Raw genomic sequence first — 19986 nt, 5'->3', positions numbered from 1 at the left:
TAGAATAAAGCTTATTTGGGTATTAAAAAATTACTACAAAATTAGTTTCACATTCATTGTATATGAAGCAGCTCCAGACTTGTGTGGATTCCATACTCATACTTCAGTGTTGCATCCATCCAGGAATGCAACACTGAAGGACTGGGATATTGCTGCAAATTGCTGATGGGTTTCATATAGGCCACTAGAATAATAAATCTTCAAGTACACAACACTACACAGACAGCAATGGGACATTATCTTCACTTAAAAAAATGAAGTTATTTGGGCATGTTGTCATATAAAACAAAGTAAAATGAAGCTCACTGTGTAATTTGGAGCATCAGAATCACAAGTCCAGCTCCGCTCTCAGAAATGTTGACTTGCTGCTGAAACAAGACATTATTTTAGCAACAGTACAGATGTAGTAGTTAGCAAGACTGATTTCAAAACTTAACTCCTGCATCTTCAGTCCTATGCCTTTTACATTTCAACGGAATTAAATTCACTTCAGGAAAACAATTTGAGCAAAAACTCCAAATCGTCAAGATTGGTCAGTAAGTCGGAAAGAATCTCAAAGAATAGATCACAGGCTTAAGGAAAAAAATATATACCAGTAAAATAGCTTTTTGTTTAATGTTGTGATCGGATGACACGGTACCAAATCATTATCATGACAAAAGCAAGGGCATATAGCACAATTCAAACTGACTGGAAATGTAATGTATTTTGACAATGGTACCAAGCAAAGCAAAAAGGAACTCACCTGGTGATTTGCTGGATGAAGATGGGTGAGAAAATAAATAAATAAAAGTCATACGCCGCTGTCCAGGTGCACATGTGCCAACTCTACTGAGAGCTGCTGCCGGCTGCTGCTACAATAGTGTGATCGCTTGCAGTAATCACACTAATTATCAGCCTTGACCTACAGTATTACATACACACATGCTGACACTCACACAGTTTGGACATGGGGATGAAAGGACTGTTTAGTACAACCCCAAAAGTTAAGAGATATTACAGCACCGTAATGTAAAGCTGCCTGTTCCCTTTTACTCAGCATCTACTGATCACTGTCTGTCTCTCAATTTTGTACAATTATTTGCTGTTTTACTGTGAAATAAAGTTTTACCAATGAGGAAGCTTTGCCAGAGTGTCAAGGAAGGTGATAAGGGACAGACTCAGAGACGACCAAATGAAAACAAGCAAAATCAAACTTACCTTCACACAGCTACACTGACATCCTCTTTGGTTTCTGCTCTCTATCAAACTAACATCTCTCCCTTTAAATAGGCCCTGAAATCTGTCTAGGCAGAACCATATTTCTATCAGGGGTGTCCTTTCCCTTAGACCAACAACTGGTGAATGACAATGTCACTTGTATCAGTTAACATTGTTTACACAAACATCAACAACAGCATTGTTCCTTATCGTAAACCAAATTAAGTACAAATAACATAAATACAAAACCAAACATTTAACTTAATAAAATAAATGCCCCTCACACTTGGTGCAACCCATGACATCACTGGTAATGTCAGCAAGATCTTAAAATCAGGAAGTGGTTCAGTGCCTCCATTTTGTCTCCTGGCCGCATGGTGGGTGAGTATGGTAGGTTACAACCCAAGTTAATCTATAACTCCAGAAACAATAAATGATGAACTTCAATACTTTTCTGTCTTGATTGAACCATAAATGACAGCGATGTGACTGGCTAAACAAACAAATGACAAGTATGGCAGGAAATGTGGAGCACCGAGCCCCGGTTTGTTATTCAGGTTAAAGTGGGCAGAAGCAGCTGGTCTGACGGGCAGCTTGAGTGAAGTGGAGCCTGCAGAGGAAGCACCGGGACCGTCAGTGTGACACAGTCCATCAAGGGAAGCACAGTCAGGCGGCGGAGGAGATGGTGACATATCGGCCTCTCATAATCGTCAGAATTCGCCGATGCCGATATTTATTTTTAGAGCTTCTATCGGCCGATACCGATGACGTGCCGATAATATCGTGCATCCCTAAAACAACGTAGGACTAAAATTAAATGAACAATTTAAAATGTATTTACAGAATTGAATTTAAACTCAGTTACTGTGGGTATAAAATGAACGTATGATGCAACTTGATCATGTGTTATACATTCGTCTGGTGTTGCCAGCTTGTAAATGTAGCATGAAGACGAGTTATATGTTAACATGCTGATGTTTGCATCTGACTACAAGTTTGATATCATTTTTTAAAAAAGCTTCTATATAACATCTGTTCTGTGAGAACATCCAAATGTAGACGGAAGATTTTCCAGTTTACAAATATTGTTCACATGAGTCTTCAGGTTGTAAATAAAACTTTGAGATTTGAGACTTTAGACTTCATGAAATCTGATTGACCGACATGGAAAAACTTGAAACCAGATGTAAAGAATGATTTATTTATTTTATGATTTAATTATTTCATGACTGGACCTGATAGAGTTTAAACATGTTTCATCTGCTGTTGTTCAAATATTCGGTTTTCTGAACTCTTAATGGCTTAAAACTAGAATGAACATGTCAAGTTCTCTTGATGTTGATTCTGATGAGATTGAAAGCAGTTTTTAATGTAATTATCATTATGATGAAATGATTCCTAAATGACTTCTGGACTAGAAAAGGTGGAGTAACTTTACCTGTGATGGTGCAATAAATCAATCACAGTTGTCAGAAACACTAATCATGACAGTTTTAGATGCATTTCTTTGTTGTCAGTTAAGCATCAATAACAGAAAGTCTTCAGCACAGCAGGCAGTTTTGTGGATTGAGAGATTAAACCCCGAACAAAATGAGTCACAAGAAGTTTGAATCAAGTCTGGATTCAAACTTTACAACCCAGAAGCGTCTGACTGTGAGGTGACAGAGCTAAACACTGAACCAACATGACAGCCTCATTCTGAACTTTCATCTTCATGAAAATCAACTTCAACATTAATGAAATGACCTCAAGTTCACAATTACACATAGATGTTGTTTTATGTTCGTCACGACTCAACAAAACATCTTCACACCCAAATTTGACCAAATTAATTTTTTAAAACTATTTTTTCCAGTTTTTTTTAGGCCTGTGTAACAAATCCTCTTTATTGACTAAATGCACAAATAAAATCTCAGTTTGTTAAAAGCAACAAGTGATAGAAAACTCTGCTCATTTCTCTGTGATGAAGCTGTTTTAGTGAAGAAAGCTGAAAGTACAGAGACTGACTGACAAACGTTCTTCTGCTCTGAACATGAACTCTGTACTTTGTGGTGTTTCAGGAGGAAAACTGCCTCAAATAAACTCTCATATTAGTTTCACATTTTCTCCACAAGCTTTGAATGAGATCCTGAGATGAAGACAAAAGAAAATACTTTGTTCAATCTTGAAATAAAACAACTTTATTGATGATATAAAGCTTCAGATTGTTCACACATCCAATCAGTAAAGTCTGTTAAATGACTCTTGTTCAATGATTTCATGTTCAGATTCACTTCATCCACACAATCAGTTAGTTTAACCCAGAATGTCAGCTATGTACAACAACATAATAAATGATCTCCTTATTGATTATTATCACAATAATTCACGTATTATAATACTTTATAATACCTGATTTGTACATGACCAAATGCATCAATTTGAATGTAAATTTCTTGACAGATTTACAAAGTGGTGAGAGTAAAATATCTATTGATAAAGGAAGTTGTGGTTCTTTCTCTGTTCAGACTGATGAAGTGGAAGAGAAACAAGAGCAGAGTTGAGAAATGCAAGTTTGTGTATAAAACAAAATCATCATGATCAGTGAAAGCCTCCATGGTGAAACAGACACAAGAAAGAGCAGCAACTAAAGAAACTCAAATATTTACATAACAACAGATGAGAAGATGTCAAAGTTGACCATAATGTTTGATTGACAGCTGATCTCTGTGTAGAAACACTGCAGCAGCGAGCTCTCAGCAACAATGACAGAGACAAAATCATTTTAAGAATTAACACAGAATTTAACCGACTGTCCCTTAAATGACTTCTGTCTATTTGAGTTTGCAGAACTCAGCTGTGACCCCGAAAGAGTAGTAAAGCCAAAATCCAGCATAGAGAGGCTGAGTGAATGTGGTCTGGACTCTGTGGAGGAGAGTCATGGTTTTAGAGATGCTGTAGAAGGACAGAATACCTGCTCTGTGATCCAGGTACACTCCTACTCTGGAGGAACCAGGACCTGAGACGGGAGTTGAGACACTGTTGAACAAAAATCTATAACTGTTAGTGTTACAATCTAAAGCCCAAGATTTGTTATTGCGTCCAAATAAACATTCATTTGAGTTTCCTGCTCTGCTGATATTCTTGTATGCGACTGCTACACAAACTCCTCCTCCTCTCCACTCCACCTCCCAGTAACAACGTTCAGTCAGACTCTCTCTACTAAGGACCTGACACCATCCAGTGAATCTGTCTGGGTGACTAGAATAAGACTGTTTTTCTTTCTTGAATGTTGCTTTTCTGTTCCCATCAGATAATAACAGATGTGTGTGTGCTGTGTTTGGATCCAGTGTGATTTCACGTGAATATTTTAAGAACTCAGCTCTGGTCTTGGGTTCTGGTTGTGGCAGTAAAACGTCCACTTCAGTCACTGTCAGTGAGATGTTTGTCCATTTCTCCCTCAGGATGTCCTGTAGTTGATCTCTGAGCTCTGACACAGCTGCTGTCACATCCTCAAAGTATCTCAGAGGACGGATATTGATGCTGGATGAGTCTGTAGGTTCGCTGAGTTGTGACAGTGAGGGGTAGTTGTGTAGAAACTGGTTGTGATCCTCTGTGTGTGAGAGCTGCTTCAGTTCAGCGTCTTTCCTCTTCAGCTCAGTTATCTCCTGCTCCAGCTTCTCCTGAAGCTCTTTGACTCGACTCACTTCAGTTTCCTGCTGGGATCTGATCTGCTGCTTCACATCAGAGCTTCTTTTCTGGATGAGACGGATCAGCTCAGTGAAGATCTTCTCACTGTCCTCCACTGCTTTATCAGCAGAGCGACTGACGGCCTTCACCTCCTGTTGAAGCAGCTTCACATCTTTCTCTCTGTCCTGGATTCTCTGCTGGATGTTTTGTCGACTCACCTCGAGCTCTCTCTGCCTCTCAGTCCTTTCTGCTGCAGCTGAGACTGTGTCGTGGCCTTTATGTTCATCCAGAGAGCAGAGATAACAGATACTCTGCTGATCAGTACGGCAGAACATCTTCATCACCTCATCATGACGAGAGCAGATGTTCTCCTGGAGCTTCTTGGAGGGGTCGACCAGCTTGTGTTTTTTGAATTGACCGACATTGTAGTGAGGTTGGAGGTGTTTCTCACAGTAAGAGACGAGACACACCAGACAGGACTTGAGAGCTTTCATCTTCCTCCCAGTGCAGACATCACAGGCCACATCTTCAGGTCCAGCATAGCAGTGATCAGCAGGAGCAGCTTGGAGTCCAGTCTTCTTCAGCTCCTCCACTAAATCTGCTAACGTGGTGCTTTTCACCAGGACAGGCCTCGGTGTGAAGGTCTGTCTGCACTGAGGGCAGCTGTAGATTTTCTTCTCATCCTCTTCATCCCAGAAACCTTTAATACAGCTCATGCAGTAGCTGTGTCCACAGGGAATAGTCACCGGATCCTTCAGTAGATCCAGACAGATCGAACAGCAGAATTTTGCTCCGTCCAGCTGAGCTCCTTGCTGCGCCATTTCACCTCTCAGTGACAACGACTGTCAGAGTTTCACTTTCTGAGAAGTGAAACTAGTTTGAGCTCTGATCTAAACAGCATGTGTTTCTACAGTGAATGCAGGCTGCAGCTCTTTTACAGGTTGGTTACACCCATCTTCAAACTGTAGATCTGAAGGGGAGGGAACAAGGAAATACGTGGACAGACTGGAGCTTGTTGTGTTTGAGAGCAGGAAGAAGAGGGAGGAGTTATCAAGCTATGATTCATTCCAGGAGGAGGAGCAGTTTGAGAGAGTTACTGTGTGTTTAACCCTTTTTTTTCTTACAACGAAGCTCACGTGTCATTTGAAAACACTGGTCACCTGCTTTCTGGTGTCAAAGTAATCTTGGGAATTTAGGAGAGATCTACAGATGACTCCCTGTTTCTCTGAATTCTTGTATTCTCCTAAAATCCAGCTGAGTTTTTCCATCAAGCCCCTTAACTGTATAATATTGTTGTTTTGACATAACGTGATAGTTTTCTCTCGCATGTGTGTTGCTGCTTCCTCTCGTTTTCCACTGATCACTGCAAAAAAAAAAGTTTCATTCATGAGTGCAGCTACAAGAGTAAATGTGGTGACATTTTATTTTTTCTAATATTTATGTACTTTAGGGAACAAATCACATACTTAAGTATTGTTTAACTAATACACAACTCATGATGATTGAAGTATTTCTATGAGTCTCTATGGCTTTATGTGATTAGTTAACACTTAAAGGATCATCTATTAATGATAACTGTTAAATCACAGTTACTTCATACATGAACTGATTTACCAGCAAATATAAAAGAATATAAATCAGAATCAGAATCTGTTTATTAGCCAAGAATGTAAAAATACAAAGATTGTTGCTCCCACAAACGCAACACAGAAGAATAAAAATATAACAAGAGTAAGGTTATAATAATAATAATGAAATAAACAAAGTAGGACTAAAATTAAATGAACAATTTAAAATCTATTGACAGAATTGAATTTAAACTCAGTTACTGTGGGTATAAAATGAACGTATGATGCAACGTGATCATGTGTTATACATTCGTCTGGTGTTGCCAGCTTGTAAATGTAGCATGAAGACGAGTTATATGTTAACATGCTGATGTTTGCATCTGACTACAAGTTTGATATCATTTTTAAAAAAAGCTTCTATATAACATCTGTTCTGTGAGAACATCCAAATGTAGACGGAAGATTTTCCAGTTTACAAATATTGTTCACATGAGTCTTCAGGTTGTAAATAAAACTTTGAGATTTGAGACTTTAGACTTCATGAAATCTGATTGACCAACATGGAAAAACTTGAAACCAGATGTAAAGAATGATTTATTTATTTTATGATTTAATTATTTCATGACTGGACCTGATAGAGTTTAAACATGTTTCATCTGCTGTTGTTCAAATATTCGCTTTTCTGAACTCTTAATGGCTTAAAACTAGAATGAACATGTCAAGTTCTCTTGATGTTGATTCTGATGAGATTGAAAGCAGTTTTTAATGTAATTATCATTATGATGAAATGATTCCTAAATGACTTCTGGACTAGAAAAGGTGGAGTAACTTTACCTGTGATGGTGCAATAAATCAATCACAGTTGTCAGAAACACTAATCATGACAGTTTTAGATGCATTTCTTTGTTGTCAGTTAAGCATCAATAACAGAAAGTCTTCAGCACAGCAGGCAGTTTTGTGGATTGAGAGATTAAACCCCGAACAAAATGAGTCACAAGAAGTTTGAATCAAGTCTGGATTCAAACTTTACAACCCAGAAGTGTCTGACTGTGAGGTGACAGAGCTAAACACTGAACCAACATGACAGCCTCATTCTGAACTTTCATCTTCATGAAAATCAACTTCAACATTAATGAAATGACCTCAAGTTCACAATTACACATAGATGTTGTTTTATGTTCGTCACGACTCAACAAAACATCTTCACACACAAATTTGACCAAATTAATTTTTTAAAACTATTTTTTTTTTTTAGGCCTGTGTAACAAATCCTCTTTATTGACTAAATGCACAAATAAAATCTCAGTTTGTTTAAAGCAACAAGTGATAGAAAACTCTGCTCATTTCTCTGTGATGAAGCTGTTTTAGTGAAGAAAGCTGAAAGTACAGAGACTGACTGACAAACGTTCTTCTGCTCTGAACATGAACTCTGTACTTTGTGGTGTTTCAGGAGGAAAACTGCCTCAAATAAACTCTCATATTAGTTTCACATTTTCTCCAGAAGCTTTGAACGAGATCCTGAGATGAAGACAGAAGAAAATACTTTGTTCAATCTTGAAATAAAACAACTTTATTGATGATATAAAGCTTCAGATTGTTCACACATCCAATCAGTAAAGTCTGTTAAATGACTCTTGTTTAATGATTTCATGTTCAGATTCACTTCATCCACACAATCAGTTAGTTTAACCCAGAATGTCAGCTATGTACAACAACATCATAAATGATCTCCTTATTGATTATTATCACAATAATTCAAGTATTATAATACTTTATAATACCTGATTTGTACATGACCAAATGTATCAATGTGAATGTAAATTTCTTGACAGATTTACAAAGTCGTGAGAGTAAAATATCTATTGATAAAGGAAGTTGTGGTTCTTTCTCTGTTCAGACTGATGAAGTGGAAGAGAAACAAGAGCAGAGTTGAGAAATGCAAGTTTGTGTATAAAAAAAAAATCATCATGATCAGTGAAAGCCTCCATGGTGAAACAGACACAAGAAAGAGCAGCAACTAAAGAAACTGAAATATTTACATAACAACAGATGAGAAGATGTCAAAGTTGACCATAATGTTTGATTGACAGCTGATCTCTGTGCAGAAACACCGCAGCAACGAGCTCTCAGCAACAATGACAGAGACAAAATCATTTTAAGAATTAACTCAGAATTTAACCGACTGTCCTTTAAATGACTTCTGTCTATTTGAGTTTGCAGAACTCAGCAGTGTTCCTGACAGAGTAGTAAAAACGTAGTCCAGCATAGAGAGGCTGAGTGAATGTGGTCTGGACTCTGTGGAGGAGAGTCATGGTTTCAGAGATGCTGTAGAAGGACAGAATACCTGCTCTGTGATCCAGGTACACTCCTACTCTGGAGGAACCAGGACCTGAGACGGGAGTTGAGACTTTGTTGAACAAAAATGTATAACTGTTAGTGTAACAATTTAAAGCCCAAGATTTGTTATTGTATCCAAATACACATTCATTTGAGTTTCCTGCTCTGCTGATATTCTTGTATGTGACTGCTACATCAACTCCTCCTCCTCTCCACTCCACCTCCCAATAACAACGTCCAGTCAGACTCTCTCTACTCAGGACCTGACAATATACAGTGAATCTGTCTGGGTGACTAGAATAAGACTGTTGTTGACTCATGAATGTTGCTTTTCTGTTCCCCTCAGATAATAACAGCCATGTGTTTGCTGTGTTTGGATCCAGTGTGATTTCACGTGAATATTTTAAGAACTCAGCTCTGGTCTTGGGTTCTGGTTCTGACAGTAAAACGTCCACTTCAGTCCCTGTCAGTGAGATGTTTGTCCATTTCTCCCTCAGGATGTCCTGTAGTTGATCTCTGAGCTCTGACACAGCTGCTGTCACATCCTCAAAGTATCTCAGAGGACGGATATTGATGCTGGATGAGTCTGTAGGTTCACTGAGTTGTGACAGTGAGGGGTAGTTGTGTAGAAACTGGTTGTGATCCTCTGTGTGTGAGAGCTGCTTCAGTTCAGCGTCTTTCCTCTTCAGCTCAGTGATCTCCTGCTCCAGCTTCTCCTGAAGCTCTTTGACTCGACTCACTTCAGTTTCCTGCTGGGATCTGATCTGCTGCTTCACATCAGAGCTTCTTTTCTGGATGAGACGGATCAGCTCAGTGAAGATCTTCTCACTGTCCTCCACTGCTTTATCAGCAGAGCGACTGACGGCCTCCACCTCCTGTTGAAGCAGCTTCACATCTTTCTCTCTGTCCTGGATTCTCTGCTGGATGTTTTGTCGACTCACCTCGAGCTCTCTCTGCCTCTCAGTCCTTTCTGCTGCAGCTGAGACTGTGTCGTGGCCTTTATGTTCATCCACAGAGCAGAGATAACAGATACTCTGCTGATCAGTACGGCAGAACATCTTCATCACCTCATCATGACGAGAGCAGATGTTCTCCTGGAGCTTCTTGGAGGGGTCGACCAGCTTGTGTTTCTTTAGTGGAGCAACATCATAGTGACGCTGAAGGTGTTTCTCACAGTAAGAGGCGAGACATACCAGACAGGACTTGCGAGCTTTCATCTTCCTCCCAGTGCAGACATCACAGGCCACATCTTCAGGTCCAGCATAGCAGTGATCAGCAGGAGCAGCTTGGAGTCCAGTCTTCTTCAGCTCCTCCACTATATCTGCTAACATGGTGCTTTTCACCAGGACAGGCCTCGGTGTGAAGGTCTGTCTGCACTGAGGGCAGCTGCAGATTTTCTTCTCATCCTCTTCATCCCAGAAACCTTTAATACAGCTCATGCAGTAGCTGTGTCCACAGGGAATAGTCACCGGATCCTTCAGTAGATCCAAACAGATCGAACAGCAGAATTTTGCTCCGTCCAGCTGAGCTCCTTGCTGCGCCATTTCACCTCTCAGTGACAACGACTGTCTGAGTTTCACTTTCTGAGAAGTGAAACTAGTTTGTGCTCTGATCTAAACAGCATGTGTTTCTGCAGTGAATGGAGGCTGCAGCTCTTTTACAGGTTGGTTACACCCATCTTCAAACTGTAGATCTGAAGGGGAGGGAACAAGGAAATACGTGGACAGACTGGAGCTTGTTGTGTTTGAGAGCAGGAAGAAGAGGGAGGAGTTATCAAGCTATGATTCATTCCAGGAGGAGGAGCAGTTTGAGAGAGATACTGTGTGTTTAACCCTTTTTTTTCTTACAACGAAGCTCACGTCTCATTTGAAAACACTGGTCACCTGCTTTCTGGTGTCAAAGTAATCTTGGGAATTTAGGAGAGATCTACAGATGACTCCCTGTTTCTCTGAATTCTTGTATTCTCCTAAAATCCAGCTGAGTTTTTCCATCAAGCCCCTTAACTGTATAATATTGTTGTTTTGACATAACGTGATAGTTTTCTCTCGTATGTGTGTTGCTGCTTCCTCTCGTTTTCCACTGATCACTGCAAAAAAAAAAGTTTCAGTCATGAGTGCAGCTACAAGAGTAAATGTGGTGACACTTTATTTTTTCTAATATTTATGTACTTTAGGGAACAAATCACATACTTAAGTATTGTTTAACTAATACACAACTCATGATGATTGAAGTATTTCTATGAGTCTCTATGGCTTTATGTGATTAGTTAACACTGAAAGGATCATCTATTAATGATAACTGTTAAATCACATTGTAAAAAAAATAATAATAAAAAAATGGTAAAAAGTCTGGCAGCAAAAGTTGCCAAACACTTACCGTCAAATAACAGTAAAAAAACCTTTAGTTATTCTACAGAGATTTATTTTAAAAATACGGATATTTACTTTGGACATTGTCTACATTTTTACAGTCCAACCATTATAAAATAAAAAGAAAATATTATTATAATATAAAAATTGTCATAAAACATTGCTGGAATAAATGTATAAATCTGCACAAAAAATGGAAAAGATTGCAAAACTACCTTAAAATTACCTAATTTAAATGAAGACTCTGGTTTTCATACAGTAATCTCTGGTAAATTCATAGGATTATTCAATCCATCCACAAGAACTCCCCATCAAAATACAGATTTCTGGATGTAAAATACAGAAAAATTATGTAAAATTACATTCAAATTACCCTCCTTTAACACCCATTAATGGTATCTTGAGAGCTTTAAGCTTTTATTTTATGTGATTATCCAATCTATTTACAGTAGATCCCTGGTATATGTTGGTTTTATACTGTACAAAAAAATAAGATCATGTGATAATAGTTTACAAAAATATAATTTTAATAATCATTACTTTACTAACATTATTTGATAGTATTTAAAATCAACTATCAAATATGTCTACATACATTTCCCCATTAATGTATGAGGTTAACTTTATATAAACATTATTTAACAGTAATTACAAGCAGCTCTCCAATATATTTACAGGCCTTTCCCATTAATGTATAGGGTTTACTTTATATAAACATTATGTGACAGTAATTGCAAGCAACTCCCCAAAATATCTACAGACATTTCACATTAATATATGGAGTTCTGAATGTACAAAAACCAGAAGGTCTATGTAAAAATACCTTTATATCAACTTTGACACTGAATAAATATACACATTTTTCTACTGACATTTTACAATATTGTGCAATCCATTCAATACAGATCCTCATTTGAGATGTATGAGATTTCAAGGTGTTTAATAACCAGAATATGTCATAAAATTACCTTTTACTGCTCGCTTTACAAAGTAATTCTGTAGACATTGCCCAAGCCTAGTATACAGGTACATTTTATGTTTCAGATATGAAAGTTTACTATAGAATAAAGCTTATTTGGGTATTAAAAAATTACTACAAAATTAGTTTCACATTCATTGTATATGAAGCAGCTCCAGACTTGTGTGGATTCCATACTCATACTTCAGTGTTGCATCCATCCAGGAATGCAACACTGAAGGACTGGGATATTGCTGCAAATTGCTGATGTGTTTCATATAGGCCACTAGAGTAATAAATCTTCAAGTACACAACACTACACAGACAGCAATGGGACATTATCTTCACTTTAAAAAATGAAGTTATTTGGGCATGTTGTCATATAAAACAAAGTAAAATGAAACTCACTGTGTAATTTGGAGCATCAGAATCACAAGTCCAGCTCCGCTCTCAGAAATGTTGACTTGCTGCTGAAACAAGACATTATTTTAGCAACAGTACAGATGTAGTAGTTAGCAAGACTGACTTCAAAACTTAACTCCTGCATCTTCAGTCCTATGCCTTTTACATTTCAACGGAATTAAATTCACTTCAGGAAAACAATTTGAGCAAAAACTCCAAATCGGAAAGATTGGTCAGTAAGTCGGAAAAAATCTCAAAGAATAGATCACAGGCTTAAGGAAAAAAATATATACCAGTAAAATAGCTTTTTGTTCGATGTTGTGATCGGATGACACGGTACCAAATCGTTATCATGACAAAAGCAAGGGCATATAACACAATTCAAACTGACTGGAAATGTAATGTATTTTGACAATGCTGCCAAGCAAAGCAAAAAGGAACTCACCTGGTTATTTGCTGGATGAAGATGGGTGAGAAAATAAATAAATAAAAGTCATACGCCGCTGTCCAGGTGCACATGTGCCAACTCTACTGAGAGCTGCTGCCGGCTGCTGCTACAATAGTGTGATCGCTTGCAGTAATCACACTAATTATCATCCTTGACCTACAGTATTACATACACACATGCTGACACTCACACAGTTTGGACATGAGGATGAAAGGACTGTTTAGTACAACCCCAGAAGTTAAGAGATATTACAGCACCGTAATGTAAAGCTGCCTGTTCCCTTTTACTCAGCATCTACTGATCACTGTCTGTCTCTCAATTTTGTACAATTATTTGCTGTTTTACTGTGAAATAAAGTTTTACCTGTGAGGAAGCTTTGCCAGAGTGTCAAGGAAGGTGATAAGGGACAGACTCAGAGACGACCAAATGAAAACAAGCAAAATCAAACTTACCTTCACACAGCTACACTGACATACTCTTTGGTTTCTGCTCTCTCCCAAACTAACATCTCTCCCTTTAAATAGGCCCTGAAATCTGTCTAGGCAGAACCATATTTCTATCAGGGGTGTCCTTTCCCTTAGACCAACAACTGGTGAATGACAATGTCACTTGTATCAGTTAACATTGTTTACACACACATCAACAACAGCATTGTTCCTTATCGTAAACCAAATTAAGTACAAATAACATAACTACAAAACCAAACATTTAACTAAATAAAATAAATTCCCTCACACTTGGTCTAACCCATGACATCACTCTTGATGTCAGCAAGATCTTAAAATCAGGAAGTGGTTCAGTGCCTCCATTTTGTCTCCTGGCCGCATGGTGGGTGAGTATGGTAGGTTACAACCTAAGTTAATCTATAACTCCAGAAACAATAAATAATAAACTTCAATACTTTTCTGTCTTGATTGAACCATAAATGACAGCGATGTGACTGGCTAAACAAACAAATGACAAGTATGGCAGGAAATGTGGAGCACCGAGCCCCGGTTTGTTATTCTGGTTAAAGTGGGCAGAAGCAGCTGGTCTGACGGGCAGCTTGAGTGAAGTGGAGCCTGCAGAGGAAGCACCGGGACCGTCAGTGTGACACAGTCCATCAAGGGAAGCACAGTCAGGCGGCGGAGGAGATGGTGACATATTGACCTCTCATAAACGGCAGAATTCGCCGATGCCGATATTTATTTTTAGAGCTTTTATAGGCCGATACCGATGACGTGCCGATAATATCGTGCATCCCTAAAACAAAGTAGTACTAAAATTAAATGAACAATTTAAAATCTATTTACAGAATTGAATTTAAACTCAGTTACTGTGGGTATAAAATGAATGTATGATGCAACGTGATCATGTGTTATACATTCGTCTGGTGTTGCCAGCTTGTAAATGTAGCATGAAGACGAGTTATATGTTAACATGCTGATGTTTGCATCTGACTACAAGTTTGATATCATTTTTAAAAAAAAGCTTCTATATAACATCTGTTCTGTGAGAACATCCAAATGTAGATGGAAGATTTTCCAGTTTACAAATATTGTTCACATGAGTCTTCAGGTTGTAAATAAAACTTTGAGATTTGAGACTTTAGACTTCATGAAATCTGATTGACCAACATGGAAAAACTTGAAACCAGATGTAAAGAATGATTTATTTATTTTATGATTTAATTATTTCATGACTGGACCTGATAGAGTTTAAACATGTTTCATCTGCTGTTGTTCAAATATTCGCTTTTCTGAACTCTTAACGGCTTAAAACTAGAATGAACATGTCAAGTTCTCTTGATGTTGATTCTGATGAGATTGAAAGCAGTTTTTAATGTAATTATCATTATGATGAAATGATTCCTAAATGACTTCTGGACTAGAAAAGGTGGAGTAACTTTACCTGTGATGGTGCAATAAATCAATCACAGTTGTCAGAAACACTAATCATGACAGTTTTAGACGCATTTCTTTGTTGTCAGTTAAGCATCAATAACAGAAAGTCTTCAGCACAGCAGGCAGTTTTGTGGATTGAGAGATTAAACCCCGAACAAAATGAGTCACAAGAAGTTTGAATCAAGTCTGGATTCAAACTTTACAACCCAGAAGCGTCTGACTGTGAGGTGACAGAGCTAAACACTGAACCAACATGACAGCCTCATTCTGAACTTTCATCTTCATGAAAATCAACTTCAACATTAATGAAATGACCTCAAGTTCACAATTACACATAGATGTTGTTTTATGTTCGTCACGACTCAACAAAACATCTTCACACCCAGATTTGACCAAATTGATTTTTTAAAACTATTTTTTCCAGTTTTTTTTAGGCCTGTGTAACAAATCCTCTTTATTGACTAAATGCACAAATAAAATCTCAGTTTGTTAAAAGCAACAAGTGATAGAAAACTCTGCTCATTTCTCTGTGATGAAGCTGTTTTAGTGAAGAAAGCTGAAAGTACAGAGACTGACTGACAAACGTTCTTCTGCTCTGAACATGAACTCTGTACTTTGTGGTGTTTCAGGAGGAAAACTGCCTCAAATAAACTCTCATATTAGTTTCACATTTTCTCCAGAAGCTTTGAATGAGATCCTGAGATGAAGACAGAAGAAAATATTTTGTTCATTCTTGAAATAAAACAACTTTATTGATGATATAAAGCTTCAGATTGTTCACACATCCAATCAGTAAAGTCTGTTAAATGACTCTTGTTCAATGATTTCATGTTCAGATTCACTTCATCCACACAATCAGTTAGTTTAACCCAGAATGTCAGCTATGTACAACAACATCATAAATGATCTCCTTATTGATTATTATCACAATAATTCAAGTTAAAACAAAATCATCATGATCAGTGAAAGCCTCCATGGTGAAACAGACACAAGAAAGAGCAGCAACTAAAGAAACTCAAATATTTACATAACAACAGATGAGAAGATGTCAAAGTTGACCATAATGTTTGATTGACAGCTGATCTCTGTGCAGAAACACTGCAGCAACGAGCTCTCAGCAACAATGACAGAGACAAAATCATTTTAAGAATTAACTCAGAATTTAACCGACTGTCCCTTAAATGACTTCTGTCTATTTGAGTTTGCAGAACTCAGCAGTGACCCCGTAAGAGTAGCAAAGACGTAGTCCAGCATAGAGAGGCTGAGTGAATGTGGTCTGGACTCTGTGGAGGAGAGTCATGGTTTCAGAGACGCTGTAGAAGGACAGAATACCTGCTCTGTGATCCAGGTACACTCCTACTCTGGAGGAACCAGGACCTGAGACGTGAGTTGAGACATTGTTGAACCAAAATGTATAACTGTTAGTGGAACAAAATAAAGCCCAAGATTTGTTATTGTATCCAAATACAAATTCATTTGAGTTTCCTGCTCTGCTGATATTCTTGTATGCGACTGCTACATCAACTCCTCCTCCTCCTCCTCTCCACTCCACCTCCCAGTAACAACGTCCAGTCAGACTCTCTCTACTCAGGACCTGACGATATCCATTGAATCTGTCTGGGTGACTAGAATAAGACTGTTCTTCTTTCTTTAATGTTGCTTTTCTGTTCCCATCAGATAATAACAGATGTGTGTTTGCTGTGTTTGGATCCAGTGTGATTTCACGTGAATATTTTAAGAACTCAGCTCTGGTCTTGGGTTCTGGTTCTGACAGTAAAACGTCCACTTCCATCACTGTCAGTGAGATGTTTGTCCATTTCTCCCTCAGGATGTCCTGTAGTTGATCTCTGAGCTCTGACACAGCTGCTGTCACATCCTCAAAGTATCTCAGAGGACGGATATTGATGCTGGATGAGTCTGTAGGTTCACTGAGTTGTGACAGTGAGGGGTAGTTGTGTAGAAACTGGTTGTGATCCTCTGTGTGTGAGAGCTGCTTCAGTTCAGCGTCTTTCCTCTTCAGCTCAGTGATCTCCTGCTCCAGCTTCTCCTGAAGCTCTTTGACTCGACTCACTTCAGTTTCCTGCTGGGATCTGATCTGCTGCTTCACATCAGAGCTTCTTTTCTGGATGAGACGGATCAGCTCAGTGAAGATCTTCTCACTGTCCTCCACTGCTTTATCAGCAGAGCGACTGACGGCCTCCACCTCCTGTTGAAGCAGCTTCACATCTTTCTCTCTGTCCTGGATTCTCTGCTGGATTTGTTGTCGACTCACCTCGAGCTCTCTCTGCCTCTCAGTCCTTTCTGCTGCAGCTGAGACTGTGTCGTGGCCTTTATGTTCATCCACAGAGCAGAGATAACAGATACTCTGCTGATCAGTGCGGCAGAACATCTTCATCACCTCATCATGACGAGAGCAGATGTTCTCCTGGAGCTTCTTGGAGGGGTCGACCAGCTTGTGTTTCTTTAATGGAGCAACATCATAGTGAGGCTGAAGGTGTTTCTCACAATAAGAGACGAGACATATCAGACAGGACTTGAGAGCTTTCAGCTTCCTCCCAGTGCAGACATCACAGGCCACATCTTCAGGTCCAGCATAGCAGTGATCAGCAGGAGCAGCTTGGAGTCCAGTCTTCTTCAGCTCCTCCATTAAGTCTGCAAACATGGTGTTTTTCACCAGGACAGGCCTCGGTGTGAAGGTCTGTCTGCACTGAGGGCAGCTGTAGATTTTCTTCTCATCCTCTTCATCCCAGAAACCTTTAATACAGCTCATGCAGTAGCTGTGTCCACAGGGAATAGTAACCGGATCCTTCAGTAGATGCAGACAGATCGAACAGCAGAATTTTGCTCCGTCCAGCTGAGCTCCTTGCTGCGACATTTCACCTCGCAGTGACAACGACTGTCCGAGTTTCACTCTCTGAGAAGTGAAACTAGTTTGCGCTCTGATCTAAACAGCATGTGTTTCTGCAGTGAATGGAGGCTGCAGCTCTTTTACATGTTGGTTACACCCATCTTCAAACTGTAGATCTGAAGGGGAGGGAACAAGGAAATATGTGGACAGACTGGAGCTTGTTGTGTTTGAGAGCAGGAAGAAGAGGGAGGAGTTATCAAGCTATGATTCATTCCAGGAGGAGGAGCAGTTTGAGAGAGATACTGTGTGTTTAACCCTTTTTTTTTTTTTCTTACAACGAAGCTCACGTCTCATTTGAAAACACTGGTCACCTGCTTTCTGGTGTCAAAGTAATCTTGGGAATTTAGGAGAGATCTACAGATGACTCCCTGTTTCTCTGAATTCTTGTATTCTCCTAAAATCCAGATGAGTTTTTCCATCAAGCCCCTTAACTGTATAATATTGTTGTTTTGACATAACGTGATAGTTTTCTCTCGCATGTGTGTTGCTGCTTCCTCTCGTTTTCCACTGATCACTGCAAAAAAAAAAGTTTCACTCATAAGTGCAGCTACAAGAGTAAATGTGGTGACACTTTATTTTTTTCTAATATTTATGTACTTTAGGGATCAAATCACATACTTAAGTATTGTTTAACTAATACACAACTCATGATGATTGAAGTATTTCTATGAGTCTCTATGGCTTTATGTGATTAGTTAACACTTATAGGATCATCTATTAATGATAACTGTTAAATCACACACTGTAAAAAAATGGTAAAAAGTCTGGCAGCAAAAGTTGTCAAACACTTACCGTCAAATAACAGTAAAAAACCTTTAGTTATTCTACAGAGATTTATTTTAAAAATATGGATATTTACTTTGGACATTGTCTACATTTTTACAGTCCAACCATTATAAAATAAAAAGAAAATGTTATTATATTATAAAAATTGTCATAAAACATTGCTAGAACAAATGTATAAATCTGCACAAAAAATGGAAAAGATTGCAAAACTACCTTAAAATTATCTAATTTAAATGAAGACTCTGGTTTTCATATAGTAATCTCTGGTAAATTCATAGGATTATTCAATCCATCCACAAGAACTCCCCATCAAAGTACAGATTTCTGGATGTAAAATACAGAAAAATTATGTAAAATTACATTCAAATTACCCTCCTTTAACACCCATTAATGGTATCTTGAGAGCTTTAAGCTTTTATTTTATGTGATTATCCAATCTATTTACAGTAGATTCCTGGTAAATGTTGGTTTTATACCGTACAAAAAAATAAGATCATGTGATAATAGTTTAGAAAAACATAATTTTAATAATCATTACTTTACTAACATTATTCGATAGTATTTAAAATCAACTATCAAATATATCTACATACATTTCCCCATTAATGTATGAGGTTAACTTTATATAAACATTATTTAACAGTAATTACAAGCAGCTCTCCAATATATTTACAGGCCTTTCCCATTAATGTATAGGGTTTACTTTATATAAACATTATGTGACAGTACTTGCAAGCAACTCCCCAATATATCTACAGACACACACATTAATTCACATTAATATATGGAGTTCTGAATGTACAAAAACCAGAAGGTCTATGTAAAAATACCTTTATATCAACTTTGACACTGAATAAATATATACATTTTTCTACTGACATTTTACAATATTGTGCAATCCATTCAATACAGATCCCCATTTGAGATGTATGGGATTTCAAGGTGTTTAATAACCAGAATATGTCATAAAATTACCTTTTACTGCTCGCTTTACAAAGTAATTCTGTAGACATTGCCCAAGCCTAGTATACAGGTACATTTTATGTTTCAGATATGAAAGTTTACTATAGAATGAAGCTTATTTGGGTATTAAAAAATTACAACAAAATTAGTTTCACATTCATTGTATATGAAGCAGCTCCAGACTTGTGTGGATTCCATACTCATACTTCAGTGTTGCATCCATCCAGGAATGCAACACTGAAGGACTGGGATATTGCTGCAAATTGCTGATGTGTTTCATATAGGCCACTAGAATAATAAATCTTCAAGTACACAACACTACACAGACAGCAATGGGACATTATCTTCACTTAAAAAAATGAAGTTATTTGGGCATGTTGTCATATAAAACAAAGTAAAATGAAACTCACTGTGTAATTTAGAGCATCAGAATCACAAGTCCAGCTCCGCTCTCAGAAATGTTGACTTGCTGCTGAAACAAGACATTATTTTAGC

At 38.1% G+C, this 19986-nt stretch overlaps 2 protein-coding genes across 2 annotated transcripts; both read right to left on the bottom strand.

The window, feature by feature from the left end:
- Window positions 1-3482: 3482 nt before the first annotated feature.
- LOC122993431 lies at window positions 3483-10799 on the bottom strand. Its single transcript, XM_044367582.1, has 2 exons — window positions 8645-10799; window positions 3483-5711 (listed from the first exon to the last, which is right to left on the bottom strand). Exons 1-2 carry the CDS (start codon window positions 10316-10318, stop codon window positions 4014-4016), a joined length of 3372 nt encoding a protein of 1123 aa, XP_044223517.1. The 5' UTR covers window positions 10319-10799; the 3' UTR covers window positions 3483-4013.
- A 4848-nt stretch (window positions 10800-15647) lies between these two features.
- LOC122994654 (tripartite motif-containing protein 16-like) lies at window positions 15648-17861 on the bottom strand. Its single transcript, XM_044369467.1, has one exon. It carries the CDS (start codon window positions 17707-17709, stop codon window positions 16027-16029), a length of 1683 nt encoding a protein of 560 aa, XP_044225402.1. The 5' UTR covers window positions 17710-17861; the 3' UTR covers window positions 15648-16026.
- Between the last annotated feature and the right edge of the window lie 2125 nt (window positions 17862-19986).

The sequence above is a fragment of the Thunnus albacares genome, chromosome 12 (genome assembly GCF_914725855.1).
Source record: "Thunnus albacares chromosome 12, fThuAlb1.1, whole genome shotgun sequence".
Lineage (NCBI taxonomy): Eukaryota > Metazoa > Chordata > Actinopteri > Scombriformes > Scombridae > Thunnus > Thunnus albacares.
The sequence above is the reverse complement of the archived record's forward strand: the minus strand, read 5'-3'. Positions and strand labels throughout refer to the sequence as shown.